General features: G+C 35.8%; 1 protein-coding gene across 3 annotated transcripts in view; it reads left to right on the forward strand.

The window, feature by feature from the left end:
* LOC145688135 (uncharacterized) overlaps positions 1-17,415 on the forward strand; it is a 79,964-nt gene that overhangs the window by 33,342 nt on the left and 29,207 nt on the right. For all 3 annotated transcript variants that reach the window (XM_081761925.1, XM_081761927.1, XM_081761926.1), the window contains 3 exons: positions 1,698-1,842; positions 5,495-5,650; positions 7,185-7,332. In XM_081761925.1, the coding sequence (XP_081618051.1) occupies positions 1,698-1,842; positions 5,495-5,650; positions 7,185-7,332 (449 nt within the window). The remainder of the gene's footprint in view (positions 1-1,697; positions 1,843-5,494; positions 5,651-7,184; positions 7,333-17,415) is intronic.

A 17,415-nucleotide genomic window follows, 5' to 3' on the forward strand; every position in this document is an offset into this window, starting at 1 on the left:
AGTTCCTATTTTATCAGTCAATTGTTTTAAATACATGTTATGCACACATTTCTACTATATTCAAGGTAAATTGTACCATAACACATGATTAATTTGTATTATATTGTACGATGTTTATGGTAAAGACAATTAGCCGTCTTCTAAGATATTATACATTGTGTCAAAACCTTGAACGCGAGCAGTCCAGTGATTGAACTATCCTTGTATCAAAGGTGTAGAGAACGAAATTATTTACACGGCTGTCACTACTACACCTTACTTCTTGATGTTTTAGTGAACTTATTTGTTGAAGACATCATTTTAGCTAATGCTGTGCAATAACATACACACGCAATCAAATACGTAATTGGAAACACACGCAAACCATATGCAGAACTACTTAACTAGAAACGACCGGTCCCACAGACCCACATATTTTCAAGCTTGATGTTTATGTTTAAAAAATCAACTATAACTGGTTAGCATAATGCTCAAAAACAGTGAAAAGGTTTGAAACGAAAATAGGTGAAAGATAGTAACGTAGCGTAGACAGATTGCCAGTTAAAGAAGTAGTAGCGATCTCACAGAGTGGTATTTCGGTCAAAGTGTGAAACTTTCCATCATATATGTTTGAATTCTGTTTAATGTACGAAGATCCGGAGCAGTCTTTTCAGTAGTTATTCCCTCTCGAGTTTCAAAATTCTCCGTAATCAAAGTCCAAGGGATAGAGATCGGGTGGCTGTTGTTTACCATTCCCTCTGTCGTTTACCATTCAGAGGAAACTCACTCATTCAGTGGCTAACTATTTATTACAATCAGTTTAAGTCCGTCTTCCATTAACAGTTCAGGACGACCATGGATCGCATCATGTACCATTTCGTTGGTCAGCGTAACAAGTGGCAAATACAATTTTCTTTGTATAGTATCAATTTGAACAAGACCGGTAATATATAACCTCAACCCAAAGGGAACCGTTTTCGATTCTTGCGGATTGTTGTCGGTGAACCACTCGAGGTGCGTGTTGGAATATTCAAGTGCGATAAAATGAATCTGCATTCCTTCAAGGTAAAAATTTATTTAGTCGAACATCATCACTTCCTCTAAAGAAGTTTATCTCTGAATTTGTAATAAGTAAGGAACATTTGTACTTCAAACCCTGTGATCAGGGTCATCCTTCATTAGATAAGGTGAATCTGCAATTTAAGTGGGTGGAAATTTTCACATATTTAAAAAAAAAAAAAAAAAAAAAAAAAAAAAAAAAAAAAAAAAAAAAAAAAAAAAACTCCTTGTTCGTGCGTCTCATTGATTTTATAGGATTGGCATTTTCGTTGGTTCAGCGGCTATAGGCATGACAGATATGTAGTTGCGATTATTTTATTTACTAGTAGTCCGCCACTGCGCTGGATATCGTGAACCAACGGTGTTTCGCGAAGCCATTTTCAGTGTTTTAGTCAACTGCGCTGCGGCTTTGTAATCTTCCTAGATATCTTGTTTTGATCTCGGCTACTACTTAACAAAGGATTCTTTTCACTCGGTGGTCTTTTGCCAATGCAGTTATTCACTTGCAATTAAAAAACATCGCTGCCATTAGTGCCAAACTTCGTAGCCATTGACGTCTGTGTATATATAGTGTTCAAATTATGCTTTTAGACTGTACAAATCATTCTATTGTTACTTACTTATTCAGTCATTCATTTCTTGTATTTTATTTTATTTAGGGTGTTGTTCCTCTAATTCAGTACCCGAGTATGAAGAAACCAGTGCACGCAGTCACCAACTATATCAAGTTAAATTACATTTATCCACCAGATTGTTCACTTGCAGTTGGCATCGATGGTTCAAACATCATTCACAAAATACCAGGTACTGTGTTTTGTTTCCAAGTGTATACGTACATTCTTCTGTTGGTATTTAAGAATCATAAGAAGTATAGTTCGCTTTTTTTTATTATTATTTTTTAAAAGTCAGTTAAAATTTGGAAATCAAAGCCCTCTCGAACAGCAGGAACTGCTATGAAGAGAAGGGAAGCGCTTTGGGGAAGCTCTTTCAGCTGAGAAATTAAACGTAATAGTTTTGTAACAAAGTAATCTGATTTTGTAAAAGAACCCAGCCCAGAACTACGATTACTTTAAACTCACTAACGTAAAAATAGAAATAAAACACAATACATAGTTGCAATTAAAGAAAAGTTTACGGATAGCGTAAACATAGAAAAATTTATATACATATCCATAATCAATACAAAAAATGTTCCACTTTATATTTAAGTCAGCAGTAACGCGAAGAAACAAAGTACCGGGTGTATGAACATTTTCTTCAATGAACAAATTTTCGTGTACGTACTGTTTCATGCGAATCCGTCTCAAAAGTATCGAACCTATAGTACATGAACTCCATATATATTAGTAAGGAAGATACGAAATACATTATACGTAGGACTCGGACGTCTTAGTTCCTTTCAAAGTAATTACCTTGGGAAGTCACGCATTTTCCCCACCATCGTTTCCATTGCTCAAAATATTCTGCAAAGTCCTGTATTGGAATTGCGAATGAATAAGAATGTTATTGGCTCAAATGTCATCTGCGGTCTGGAGTATGATCTCTTTCAAAAGTAATTTAAGTTTTGTGCACAGACAGAAAGGGTGACAAATCTGGGGTGTAAGGTGGCTCAGTGACATGCACTATTTGGTGTTTTGCCAAAATAAATAAATAAATATTTAGTGATGAATAGGTGGGCGCGTTGTTGTTATGAAACTTCATGCCCACATTTGCGGCCGCTTTTGTCGTATAGCATTTCGAAACCGGTGTAAACATCGAGGTAGTACCCTTAATAATTGTTTGTCCTGGAAAAGCATACTCATGATGGACAATGTCTTCGCAATAAGAAGACACAACGTAGTCTTAAACTTTGGCGACTTTTCTGCACCTTCATCGGACGTGACGAACTAAGAATCTTCCATTGGGATGACTGCCATTACATCACAAATACCTAGTTGTTGGTTCTTATTATTTTTGTATTATTATTATTCTATTACTATTCTTATTGTATTATTATTCTTGAAAACATTTTTGTAAATGAGATACAAATCTTGTAGGCAATGTAAGAAAACAGTGATTTGAAAAATATTGAGATCAATTCCAGGTCAGACGACAATATTTTTTTATGATTCTAAAATCCTAATGACATTTTTTAAATACACAGTGTCCATGACTTTGGATTGGATATTGTTACATTTTTTTTAATACCTAGTTTAGAGTTGCATAAAATGATAGTATTAGTGAAAGTTTTGTAATAATCGATTGTATTCCATGGATTTCAAGTTTGTTATAGTAATTGTGTTAACACATTTGAAATCAATAGAACACAATCGAGTATTCCTAAACTTCCATTGATATCAATTTTAGGCATCAAAGGCAGTGTGCCCCCCCCCCTCATGTCCATGACGCACCCCCCTCAATTGTCTATCCGTAGATGTTCTTCCATGAAAAAAAAATCTTTTCGATTAATTTTTACACTCCCTCAAACATATTTATATAGATTTTTAACCCCCCTCCAAATATTTCAATGACGCAGTTTGCGTCATAGCCCCCCCTTGTGGGCACCCCTGTCAAAGGCATAAGAAGGCAGAAAAGAAAAGAACAAAAGAGAAAGTGGCTAATATGTTGAAAACTAGTGTTTTCTTAATAAATATTCAAGAAATTCTTTGTATGTAGAAAATAAATACATAATGACAATACAAACATAATGAAAGCGCATTTGAACGTTGATGAAAATAAACAGCCTTTTTTGGGTTTTCTTAAGAAAGGCATGCTACATTAGAGCACATACTAAGAAAAATGGATTTGGATGCGGGACATTTGGACGCTAGATGTTTAATTTCACTCCTGTTTTCGAGTAGATTGAGGGGATAAAACTTCACGGACAGTGTACTTTGTACGTAAGCTCTTTTTTAAATGTTCGTCACGTATGAGGGATGACGTCCTTCGGCGATCACATTACCTGGAGAAGTGAAGAAGCAGGAAAGGAATGGGGAAGGAAAGAAGCAGCCTTGAACCCGTATGTTAGGTACCATTCCGACATTTTCCTTGTGTGAATGAGGAAAACTGAAGAAAAACTTCACTCAGGATGGCTGGTCTGAAAAGGCTGTTACACCTTTTCGACTGGGTGTCCTCATCGGAAATCGAAACCGAATAGGTAGGGTTGCCATACGTCCGTATTTTGTACGGACTTTTGCATGTTTGGGTCCGTGTCCGTATCGTACAAAGCATGAAATAGAAAAATGTTCGTATTTCACAGTTTTTGGAGCTGCCCGAAAATTTCCGAATCGGGAATCGCTAAAATCTGAGGCAAAAATAATTCTGTTTTCATCATAGGGTATATTTTAGTATATTTCAGTTACTATTAGTAAAGTAGGTTATATATATATATATATATTTTAATGTCATTTTTCCATTCCAGGGTTCTTTTCGTTAGATTTAATATAGATAATTTAATGGCATGATTTATTGTATTTGTGATAATGAAAAAAAAAAATGTAAAATATGTTAGTTTCCATTAGTTTTAAGTATTACAATAAACAATTGTGTGATAACCTAAATAGGTGATTTTAGGTAAGACATTTCAAAATATTTGTTCTGTGTTTGGGCACTGTATCTTTGATAGATCGTCATTTTAAGACTTGTTCGTATTTTGGATCAAAAAATTATGGCAACCCTATGAATAAGTAATAGATATATGTAATATACTTTATGATATACAAAATGTTCTTGGACACTATAATCAAATTTTAATATTACATGTTGTTTAACAAGAGGATGTGTAAGTACATACATATTAATAAAATGCAAGATGTATTGTTTGTCTTTATTTTCTTCTTAAGTACATATCATCCTCTTCGTGAGAGATGCCAGTAATTTGAACACTGGCTACAGATACAACATTGGCATTCAGCAATAATTGTAAGGTGTAATGCCAGCAGTTGACATTTACATGTGAAATCTTATGTTGAACTCTTTCATACTTCCAGTAGTTGTTGCCAATAGTCTTCCTTGTTGTAAGCTTTGCTACTTTGATTCTGGTCCAAATCCTTTGCGCTTTCGATTCATTAATTGAGTTTTAACGTCCCCTTACACCGCCAAGAATATTCTGTAAAAATCAATCCGGTACCCCACGTACTAGCCACTTGGCCACTAAGAGACATACCTTCGCATTTGTTTCTTTTGTGGTAGAGTGTCTTCCTGAACGACCAAACTTCAATCGAATGCTTGCTAGTTCATAAATGTATGCAAGTGCTCATACTAGTTTCCACTCAACTTTGTCTTATCCATGAGACATGGGGGCATTGTTACCGCTATATATAATTCAGCAGACATATATTCTGTAATAGTTAAAAATTGTCCTAGAAGAATTCAAGGAAAACTTATCGATTTTGTATCATTACTTGAGTAATAATAGTAAATAAATAAATCTGTGATTCTGATAGTTATGTATTTGATTTTTTTTTAATCATTTCAGTAAGTAATGATAAAAACGCAGAAGAACTGGCCAAATTAACGGGAGCAGATGTAGTTATTTCATCCAGCGGATTGAAATGTATTGCCGACAATTACGCACCGAATTTTGATCGAGTCTGGGAAATACCTGTTGTCATCAAAGAGCATGAGATAGAAGGTACTTGACACTATTTTTAATGAATATTATTCATAGTTAAGTGTAAGAATTGTCCCACTACATTATGCTTAGTGGGTTATGAATAAAATATATGTAATAAACCATTCTGTTTTGGATCTGTATTTCGACCAAAACAACGACCATCTCATGGTCGTTTTACTTTTGATAGATACCTCGCTTTAGAATCGTTAACTGTGTAATTCTTAGTAATTACTATTCTTGAGGACTTTTGTTAATTATTTCTTTTGTTTTGTGGGTCTTTCGGTCATATTGTAAGTCACAAATTGCTTCAAACACCTTTCCACATTATTTTGTAATTATAACAGGTGAAAGGGATAGACAATATGAGATGAGACCCAAGGGCTATATGGAGGTAAGGCCTTAAAAAATCCAAATCAAATATTTCCATAATTGATGATCTTAAACGTAAATTTTATACTAAAATTCGCATGATTAATAATCAGCAGTGTATTCTTACCGAAAAAAGAAAGGGATAACTTTGTTGTTGTTGTTTCAAATCGCAGTATCTTATATACAAGGCTGAGTCATACGTCTTGCAATATTCTGGTGCACAACATGCGTATATTTATTACAGTACAGTAAAAGCACGTTAACATTCAAAGACAATCCTCGTGTTGAGCTGTCTGCAGTCACCTTCCTGCCAGTTTCTTGATTCTACGTCGATACCACGTCTTGTCTTTAGAGGTAAAGAAATCAGTCACAGCTGTTTTCATCTCCTACTGGTTGACGAAGCATCGTGATTTCAGAAAGCGCCATTGGACCGAAACAGATAGTAAAGAGAAAGAGCATAGTCAGGACTATATGCCAAGTGTAGCGTCAGTTCGATTCCATCAAATTCCTGAATGGTGCGTTGCGGTTTCCTGTTGCAGCGGGGAGTGATTTCAGTATATTTTTAACGTTGTGCAGCATATATCTGCTTATACATACAGTAACAGTTCGCGTATCAGATGTTATTGAGCACTCATCGCTACTGCAACTGAAAGCTCACTGAAGTACTGACGGAGTGTCGGCCTCTGTGTTAAATAGTCCGCTTGGCACACTACCTCTAGTTTGACCTTATACTACAGTCGATCATGTCGTATACACGCGCCTGCTGTTTAAGTCGTGGAAAAGTTGCAAGGCTTGTGACCTATCCTGGTAATAGTTACTGTTAAAATTGCCATGTGGGCCTCATTCTGTATAGGTTTGAAAGCGCCAACGCTACGCAAACTCCGCGTTTTATTTTGCGATATTTGATATATCACTTACTGATTCTGCAATGAGTCAGTGATGCAAATTTTGCGTCTCGTAATCCTCTATCATCCAGTGCATTTTTTTCCTTTCACAAATTCGCCACCAGAAGTTCTTAATGCTTATTTTGCTTTCCGTTTCGGTTTGCTAGTTTTGCGAAGGCTAGTACCGTATGAGGCCCCTTAGGCATGTACCAGGTATGAGCATCTATATTTAACTGTCTTCTTGTAAGAAAGTGGTGTAATTATCCACCTATAATATTACTGTTTCTTTCTTGCTTCAGTTGATGGTAAAGTTGTTAAGAAGAAGGTTGTATATATTGATAAGCCGTTTCCTCCTAAGGCCATGACAAAAATGCAGAAGAACGTTTGGTTCTTGAAAGCAGCTGTAAAAGCGACAATTTTGCAACCAAAAGTAGCAATTCCAGCGAGGTATGTATATTATTATTATTATTATTATTATTATTATTATTATTATTATTGCCTATTCGTAATCATGCCGTCAATAAATCTGTGCCTCAGATATAAACTATAACAGAGGTTTTTTTTTTACTGTCATCGTCCAATTTTCCATTAACGAGATTCTTCTTGGAGCTTTATCTATGGTTGCCTGGTAAACCGGAAATGTTCCGAATTCCCGGGAGTAAGGAATTCTTGTGGCTAATTCAGTAGTAGAAATCCCGGATTCTTTTGTGCTTTTGAATTAAGTCTCCTTCAATCTTCCGTGTTAACTTCGGACATACGTACACTTTGCTATATCCAGCGACGTACAAAACGTATTTGAGGAGGCACATTTCTAGTTTTCAAGCAAGCAGATGAGTCTGTTTCAGAAGGCTGTAATCAATATTGAAAAATGTTATTTCAGTGAAATGAGGTTAGAAATGATATGTTAGAAGTTAGTAAAAATTTAAGAGAATGCCAGAAATTAGATTTTATTAACCTCGCAGTAAAGTTACCATTAGCAGATCTACTGAAAGCAAATTTGTAAATTTTCAAACGGAATGTATAACATTTTATGAGGACACTATAAGTGACTTAACGAAACGAAATGAACACTAGCTTAACTCTTTGACTGGGTTCTAATACGTTCATCGGTTTTATGGCTGCATGAAAATAGTAATTAGGATCTGAATTAAACCACGAAAAATATAGAGCAGCCTCTGTGACTCAGTGGTAAAGCGCTTACCTATTGATCGCAGCCCAGTGAATTCGTGGTGGGGGACTATCGTGCTCGTAGATTTTCTCAGCGTTTTCCGATTTTCTTCATATTCCACAAATTGTTTCATAACTATTTGCTTTAATTAAGCACTTGCCTCCTTTAGCACAAAGGGCATACGCGTGGAACGTAAAACTAGAAATTTCTTTTCATTTTACGAAAAATATAACATATAAGAATCCTTAAAATAGATTACTGAGTTACAGTTGCCAAACTCAAATAGGCAGTAATAAATTGATGTAATTAATGTGTTCTCAAATATTTCTTTTATATATATACTAGCTGAAAATACCCATTCTTCGCATAGGGCCTGTAGGAGTGTCACCATTCATCTCAGCGACCGAAAAAGGTTATGGATTTGACACTAATATCGGTCATTTTGCATTATTTTTGCATGTCCAGCATCTCCCCCCGCCCCGCATGTGACCACCGGCCCGCATAAATGGTAGCTGAATTTGAAAGTCATCGCTAATGGAAGTAACACCATTGGTCTCAGCGACCGCGAAAACTATGGATTTGACACTAATATCGATCATTTTGGATTATTTTTACATGTTTCGGTATCCTCTCCGGTGACCCCCGGCCGCAGCCGAATGAGGTGAATGTGGAAGTTAATGCAATCGTTTGATAATCTGTTGACCCAAGATTGGGTGAACATTATGCATGGCAGTGTATCCCAGCGAAGTTGCTAAATGGTCTCTCGAGTCCTCTTTGCCACATTGGCATTGTCGTGCAGGAACAGCACACTTGCGATTCAGCAATGTCGGCTTCTTGTGCTGCAATGCATGGTGCACCTTTAGCAACTGCTGAGAGTAGAGGTCACCAGTAATTGTCTGGACAGATGGAATGAGCTCGTAATGCACCACTAGCCGAAAATTCCACCATACAAAGATAATAATCTTTCGTTGGTGCAGAGGTGGTCTTGAGGTGAGGAACAAGGTCACGTGGCGACAACCAATGTCTGGCGTTCTCCTCAAATATGTGGCATATGCGGCGACTTGATATGGCAGCTGACAGACCATCTTTAAAGTTACTGATTCAACCCACGCAAACAGGGTGCTTCGATACATCCATTTGTTTTCGATGCTGGGCTATGTGTGCGCAACATGCCTGTATTACTGAAGGTCGATAGTCAGACGAACTCCTGATCGCTTAGCAGGCACGTGCGTTTTTTTCGTTTGCTGTCTGTAAGCGCACAATTAATGGACATCAAAACAGTAAAAACTTTTTTTGTTGGTGGTAGTGTACAATTCACATGAAAAGAAATACATGCACACACACACACACACGCAAACGAGGAAAGCAACAAATAAATTTAGAACGAATGTTGTGGATAGATCCATGATTTTTTGCACCTCGTGTACGATATTTAAAAAAATGCCTACGTTTGGAAAATAAAAAAAAAAAATGTATGGAAGATTCATTTCATTCCAAATTTCAGTTTACTGATTTGACTATATATATATATATGGTGTTTCGAAACAACACCGACAGTGTATGGGAGGTGATTCCTGACACCAAAATAAGCCCAAAAGTATAGACCATCCTGGGTGCACAAATGCTTCCTTTCGGAGTTATAGGCTGCCGAAAACATAAGAAAATGAATTTTAAAGGTCCATAGCTCCAAAACTATGGGACCTATCGTAGTCGGGTCAAGACTTTACTTAGGAACTAGTATGTGTCCTATCCAAAAATACATGGTTCAGAATTTGGCTCAGTGGTAGAGCGTTCATCTCCGGTGCTTGGGATCCTTGGTTCGATCCCAGCTCGCGCCGTGTGGACTTTGTGGTGGACAAACACCGTGCTCGTGGGATTTCTCGGGGTTCTCCCGTTTCCTCCCACTTTCTTCATTCCACCGTTTCACTCATCTCTCATCATCACTGTCTCCTTTAGTCTAACCGGCATAACCGTGGGACGTAAAACTTAAAGATTTCATTTCATTTTTTTTTACATGGTTCAGAATCCTGCAGTACTACCGCAACAATTTTTATAGATGTAGTTAGTGAGTACTTCCGATTATATGTCCGTAACCAAACTGCCTGTACAAAAATTGTTGCGTGGGTGCCTTAGGATTCTGAAACATGTATTTTTGGATAGAGGACATATTAGTTCCTAAGTAAAGTCTTGATCCGACTACGGTAGGTCCCATAGTTTTGGAGCGATGGACTTTTAAAGTTCGAGCTCCTCCGTGGCTAAGCGGTTAGCGTACGCGCCTTTGGCGTGGGAGACCCGGGTTCGATTCCCGGCGGGAGTTCATGTGGTTCGGATTCCACGTTAATCAGTAGGTCCACGTCTCATATAGCCTCGCTGCTGAAAGGGACGCTAAACTAAAATCAACTCAACTCAACCTTTAAAGTTCATTTTTTTCACGTTTTCGGCAGCCTATAATTCCGAAAGGAAGCATTTGTGCACCCAGGTTGGCCTATACTTTTAGTCTTATCTTGGTGTCAGGAATCACCTCCCAAACTTTGTCGGTGTTGTTTTGAAACACCCTATATATATATATATATATATATAGATAGATAGATAGATAGATAGATAGATAGATAGATAAAGGAAGAAAAGAAAGGAAAATCTCATCTGAAAACAAATTCAGAGTGAGTGTTGTAGATTCTCAATTTGTCACATCTCATTCTTATGAAATTAAAATAAATAAATAAATAACTGTTGTGGTACGTTTACAAAATCAAAATATGGCAAATCATTTGGATTTTAATATGAAGAATATAATAGTTTTGATTTGCACAATCTAGCTAAATCTGGTTGAATTTGGGAGAACTATAACTCAATATCTGCTTGTTCGTTGAAACTGGGTCTTTTTGTTTTAGTAGCGACATAGGCGGAGAACCTGGTTTCAAATATATATAAATGGTTTTAGGGGCCAGCAGAGTAATTTTGGCTTTATCTGAGACGATTTTAAATTCGGCTTTTAGCTAATACCAGAATTCTGAGGACGACTCCTTACTTACGAAGTTCTTTTTTATCACAGAATTGGGCTAAAGTGTGAATAATTAGATTGAGACGCTTAAGGTGCATGGGGAATGCCTACAGAGTCATGGTGTCGTAGCCTTGCCACTGAGATGCAACAGTTACGTAGCAACAATATGATTTTGGCAAAACCGCGCTCACATAATTTATAATCATCAAGTGTGATACATAAGTAATTGTGCGAGACTATCATAAATTAAAGTGAAATATAATGAAGGAAATGATGGAATGAAAGTAGATGGAAGAATATTGTATAGAAATCAGTTTGGGGAATATTTTCACCTTGTTGTTAACAGCTTATGGCAGTTCACCGCATGTAACATACCAAAATCATGTCGGCACGCAAAGTTAATAATAAGAAATTAAACAAAAGATAAACGTGGAACAATATAAACCACCAATTACATGCTTTTATAGGACACGTGCTCTTTTTTACTGTTGAATTCCGACGTCCTGCAAATAAATATTTGATTATTTACAAGGTTGAGTCAGAAATCTTGCAATATTCTGGTACATAAAATATTTCAAACTATTACAGTAAAATGAAAGCAGGTTAGCATCCAAAGTATAGCCCTTCATGTTGGACTGTCTGCTGTCACCTTCCTGCCAGTTCTTTGGTACCACGTCTTGTTCTTATTGGTAAGGAAGTCAGGCACTGCTGTTTTCACACACTGCGTTGGCGAAACAGCGAGATTTCAGGAAGTGTACCATGGACTGAAATAGGTAGTAATTCAAAGAGACAAGGTCAGGATTGTATGCTTGGTCTGACATCAGTTCGATACCATCTAGTTGTTGAATGTTTTCGTGCGTTTTTCGAGTCTAGTGTAGTTTTGCATTATGCTCTTCTAGCAAGGAACGCTTTCAGTTCGCCAATAGAACACATTTTTGGCGTAGTATAGCATACATCCACTCCCCAACTGTTCGGGATAAAGGTCGGTATTAATGGTACGACGTTAGGAACGAACTTGAAGTAAAATACCACGTCGTAGTTCCACCACACATAGTACATGACTTCGATGCTAAAATGGCCTTGTTTTACGACCTGTGCTAGAAGTCGTAACTTGCTCAACCACTGTTTTTACATATTCTTACTTCGGAAAAAAACATCTACTTTACGTCGCATGTGACAAGTTTCGTTTCAGGAAACGCATATCACGCAGATTTTGCAGCACTTATCGGCACATTTTCACTCTTCTCTGGGTCTGATCGAAGGCCAACTCATGTGGCACAATGCGGCAAATTCTGATTTTTTCCCTCAAGTTCATGAAGGGGACTCAGTACAGTGGATTGGGGGACCGCAGTGGTTCAGTGGTAGAGCGTTTACCTCCGATGCACGTAGTCCTTAATTCGATCCCAGATCACATCAAGTGAACTTTGTGTTGGACAAACACCGTGTGCGTGGGTTTTCTCGGGGTTCTGCCATTTCCTCCGACTTTCTTCTTTCCACCATTTACTTCATTTCTCATCATCACTGTGTCATTTAGCCTAGCATAAGAGTGGGACGTAAAACCTAAAGATTTCATTAAATTTTACAGTGGGTTGGAACCTGCTGAGTTCGTTTGACAACCATCGTGTGCTGATGGATATATTTTCATCAATGGTGTATCGTTTGACCTCAGAATCTTTTACCCTGGAGCGGCCGGATCTTGGGTGATCTTCAACATTTTTACAATACACTGAAATAGTCACGTCGTCATTTCCTCTTCGTTATCATGGTGATCGCCATGTTATTTTCTAAACAAACGCATGAAGCGATAGAAATACTATGAAGCATACTGTTAAGAATAACACACATTTAATAATAACTTTAGAATTTTTTGAGGACAAAGTAAAGTTGGCAAGAAAAAATACAGATTAAGAATATGGGTCCACTATTTAGAAAATTTACGAGTGAGATCTAGTAATTAACCAAGAAACATATAAGGAATCTTTTTCTACAGGGGGCACCTCTAGGTAATCTGATAAGATAGAAATGGCATAAGAAATGCCAACACCATTACCATGTACGTAATGCACAATGAACAAAAGCAGCTATACGCAATACAAATACTCGTAAGATACAGACTGATGAGCTGTCGGCACAATGAAAATAGAGCAAATACTCGATCTGTCTGCAAGAAAAAATAATAGTCTAGTTTGAAATTTTTGATGTTAATTATATTGGTGTATTCAGATATTTTACACCCACTCTTTAAAATATAAATACATAGTTACAGTGGTTACAAAATAAAAAAAAAATAATAATAAAAAAAAAAAAAAAGACACGAAGCTTGTAACCATATGCGTTCTGAGAATTTTCAATCTGGACCAGTTTCTGATCGGTTAACATGCATCGGATCTTTGCTTATATTTCCTTTTTCATGTACCTAAAAATGTAACAACAAGGAAACATCCAATTATGAGTGGTTCAGCATGTTTTAAACACTATTTTTGTAGACCTATACGTTTGGAATGTACTGTGTGATACCGATGGTACTAAATAAATTTTTTCCAAAATTACTTAAATGTAATATCCGATAATAAATAAGCTAAGTATATTTTGACACTTCACGTAACCTCTAAATGCATAAAACACAAAATCTGCAATATCAGGGGAAACATTTCACTTTCAACGCTTGACATAATTTTAACATATTATTTACCCAAATCCGTGCTTTTTCTATGCTTTCGTAGTTTCATTCATTGGATTTTGTATTTTACATATAGTCTACAAATGTTCCTTTTCTCTAATGTTTGCAATCCGGAATATTAACAAGTCACTGTTTTCGCTTTGTACTTAGGTTCTTAGGCCATGTTGTTTAGAAAATAAAACTACGATCACCATAGCAACGAGACGGATGTGACGTCACACTATTTCAGTCTATTTGCAGGACATTTCTGGAACCAATGAGTTGGTGTACTGTTGTTCACTGCATCTTCCTCTTTTGCATGACAAATGTTTTAAGTTGATGCCGCAACGTTATGTCCGAGTTCGAACTCGTACAGTAGCAGTTCACGTTCACGTAAGTTGTTGAGTACTCGTCGTCACTGCCACTAAAAACTAACTGGAGACCCTGATGGAGTGGCGGCCTCCGTGTTAAATAATTCAATTGACACACTCTCTTAGGTAGTTTGATTTTGTACTTAGGGTTGATCACTGCATATACATGCTCCTGTTGTTTAGGGTGTGGAAATGTTGCAAAACTTATGATTCTTCCTTCTAATTAATAATGATTTTTTATTAATTTATTATTATTATTATTATTATTATTATTATTATTATTATTATTATTAATTATTATTATTATTATTATTATTATTATTATTATTATTATTATTATTATTATTATTATTATTATTATTATTATTATTATTATTATTATTATTATTATTATTATTATTATGTTTCACTGGTGAGAACGTGACAAAACAACATTGAATTGTTCCAATTGTTTGATTTTGAGTAGTCTACGGTTAGTTAATAATGCATGTTACGAATCGTTTGCTTCTGGTTGCACAGTTCACGTAAAATCACAAAACTCATTTCACAAATAGGGTTCGATTCCCGGCGGGAGTTCCTGTTATTCGAATCCCTCTTTAAGCTATAGGATCACGTCTCATATAGTCTCATTGCTGAACGGAACGCTAAACTCAAATCCAATCGTTTCACTTGTCCTGACGTACAGAGTCATATGTCAATTGGATTTGTTTGCGCCTTTATATATATATATATATATATATATATAATGGACAATATGCTGTCTTTCGATGCAACTAAAGATGGGAGTCGTGGGACTAGTGTTGTAAAATTTCTGAAATTTTGAACCTGCTGGTAAAAAACAGTTTTTTCCGGTTTCTTTCCGGAAAAATTGGGAAAATAACAAAAATCTTTGTATTAGGTTAGTTTTACTAGTAATTGAACCGCTTAAAAAAAAAAAGTGAAAAAGGTAAGTTGAGAAATTTCAATATTGTGAATATTTTAAAACGTAGCATTAGAAAATAAAACTGTTGTAATTATTCTTGAAAATTAATACTCTGTACTCATTCCCTTTATATGCTTTTTAGTCGTTTACTCCTGGTTGTGCATTAATTACAGAACTTTTACAATTGCATACACTTCTACCATCATGAAGCGTTTCTGTTGCAACAAATAGTGCTCTTGAATGAAACTGAGTTCTTAATGTGCTATCTGATGTGGTGAAATTTTGTTAATTTTAACCAAATTAGTTCTTAAAAAAAAGAGCAGTAGACAACTTTCACTAATACTCATGCACTAAGACATATAATTACTACTATTTAATATTCAAATACAGACTTTAATGTAAACTTATGTACACTCATGTCCAAAAAGATTGAAGCATATCTATAACTGTCTTCTTGTAAGAATATAATTTGATAATGATTTTGCAGGGTACTTTTAATACTGATACTATGTGTATAATCAGAAAATGTATATTTGTGGTAAACTTCATAGGAAAAGAATTATAAATACGGAAACCAGAAAGAGTAAATCAAAATGTTGCTAAATGGACAAGAGAGTTTTATTTTCGTTTTATTGTTCTTATTTACTGCTATATTCCTACAACAACATATTTATAGACATGCGACAATAATTTTGGACATGAGTGTACATTAAATAACTAGTGCGACAAATTATCTATATAAAATATTTGTAACTTAACAACTCTTGAACCACCACACTGATCTCTTTAAAAATTTTCAACATAGATAAAATTAAGGCCTGGAATGTATTTTACCATTTCACTTTGAAGGTGCAACTTGGAGGAAGGAAGTGCGGATATACATTGAAAATTACTGATCTTAGTGTCAAACCCATAGTTTTCGGGGTTGCTGAGATGAACAGTAACATTTCCGATGAAGCTTACATTCAAATTCAACACTGCAACTTGGGGGAAGAGGAGGGGATATATATATAATGATAAAAAATCACCGATATTAGTGTGAATCCGTAGTTTTCAGGGCCACTGAGATGAACAGTGACATTTCCGACGCAGTTTAAATCCAAATTCAACGCCGAAACTTTAGGGAGGGGGAAGGGAGTGTTATATAAAAATGATCGAATATTACTGATGCTAGTGTCGATTCCATAGTTTTCGGGGTCGCTGAGATGAACAGTGACACTTCTAATGCCGTTTAAATCCAAATTCAGGCCCGCAACTTGGGTAGTAAGAAATATATAAAAATAACTGAAAATGGCCGGTATTAATATATATCAAATCCATATTTTTTAGGGGTAGCTGAAATGAACAGTAACACTTCCGATGCCATTTAAATCAAAATTCATTCTCGTAACTTGGGGACGAGGAGATATAAGTATATCTAAATATGATCGAAAATAACCAATATTAGTGTTGAATGCATTGTTTTTGGGATCCTGAGATGAACACTAACACTTTCGATGCTGTTGAAATCCAAATTCAGCGCCGCAACTTGGGGGAGGGGGAAGGGGTGAATATATAAAAATGATCGAAAATGGCCGATATTAGTGTCCAATCCATAGTTTTCGGGGTGGCTGAGATGAACAGTTACACTTTCGATGCCGTTTAAATCCAAATTTAGCCCGCAGTAATACTCCTAAAGGGGGAGGGTGGCACATAAAAGTAATTGAAAATGACTGATACTAGTGTCGAATTCATAGTTTTTGTGGTCCCTATATTCATTGGTGACAGTTTTGGTACCCTTTATACCCAAAATGAAACGTATTCTCCCCGTGCGAAGAACGGGTATTCTGCTAGTCTTTAATAATAATAACGAATGGAAGTTTCACATGTTAAATTTTTTAAAATATATTTTTCGCTGCTCAAATTTACGCATTTGTGCGGTGTATGTGTATATGTAAATAAGATCATCTCTCTTTTGGAGTTGTTTAAAAAATATACAAATAATAAAGAGAGATTTTTATCAGGAATCAGAAAACTAAAAAGTAAAATTAACAGCTGTTGCTTTAAGTGTTTTTCCTGCTAGCGAAATACGTTCTATATATGCTGCAGACACGTTATAGCAAATAAGATTAGGATCAGGCGAGGAAATAGTTTTTAAATTATGTTTTCCGGGTTTTGATAATATTTCCGAACAAAAGATTTTTTCTGATGGGTTCAAAATTTCCGGAAATTTTACACAGCACAAGGAAAATATGTATCTCCATAATATATATATATATTTGATTTTAACATACTGGTATTAACTAAAATGATTCTGGCCCTGTTATTTTAACACTTCCCTGTCATAAAACGGTAAGTTTACTTCAGATAATTTAAATTAATTTAATTCCATCTATATGAATTAATTTAACTAGGATTATACATAGTTTA

Source organism: Thermobia domestica, chromosome 6 (genome assembly GCF_964235325.1).
Source record: "Thermobia domestica chromosome 6, izTheDome1.hap1.1, whole genome shotgun sequence".
In the NCBI taxonomy this organism is placed as follows: Eukaryota; Metazoa; Arthropoda; class Insecta; order Zygentoma; family Lepismatidae; genus Thermobia; species Thermobia domestica.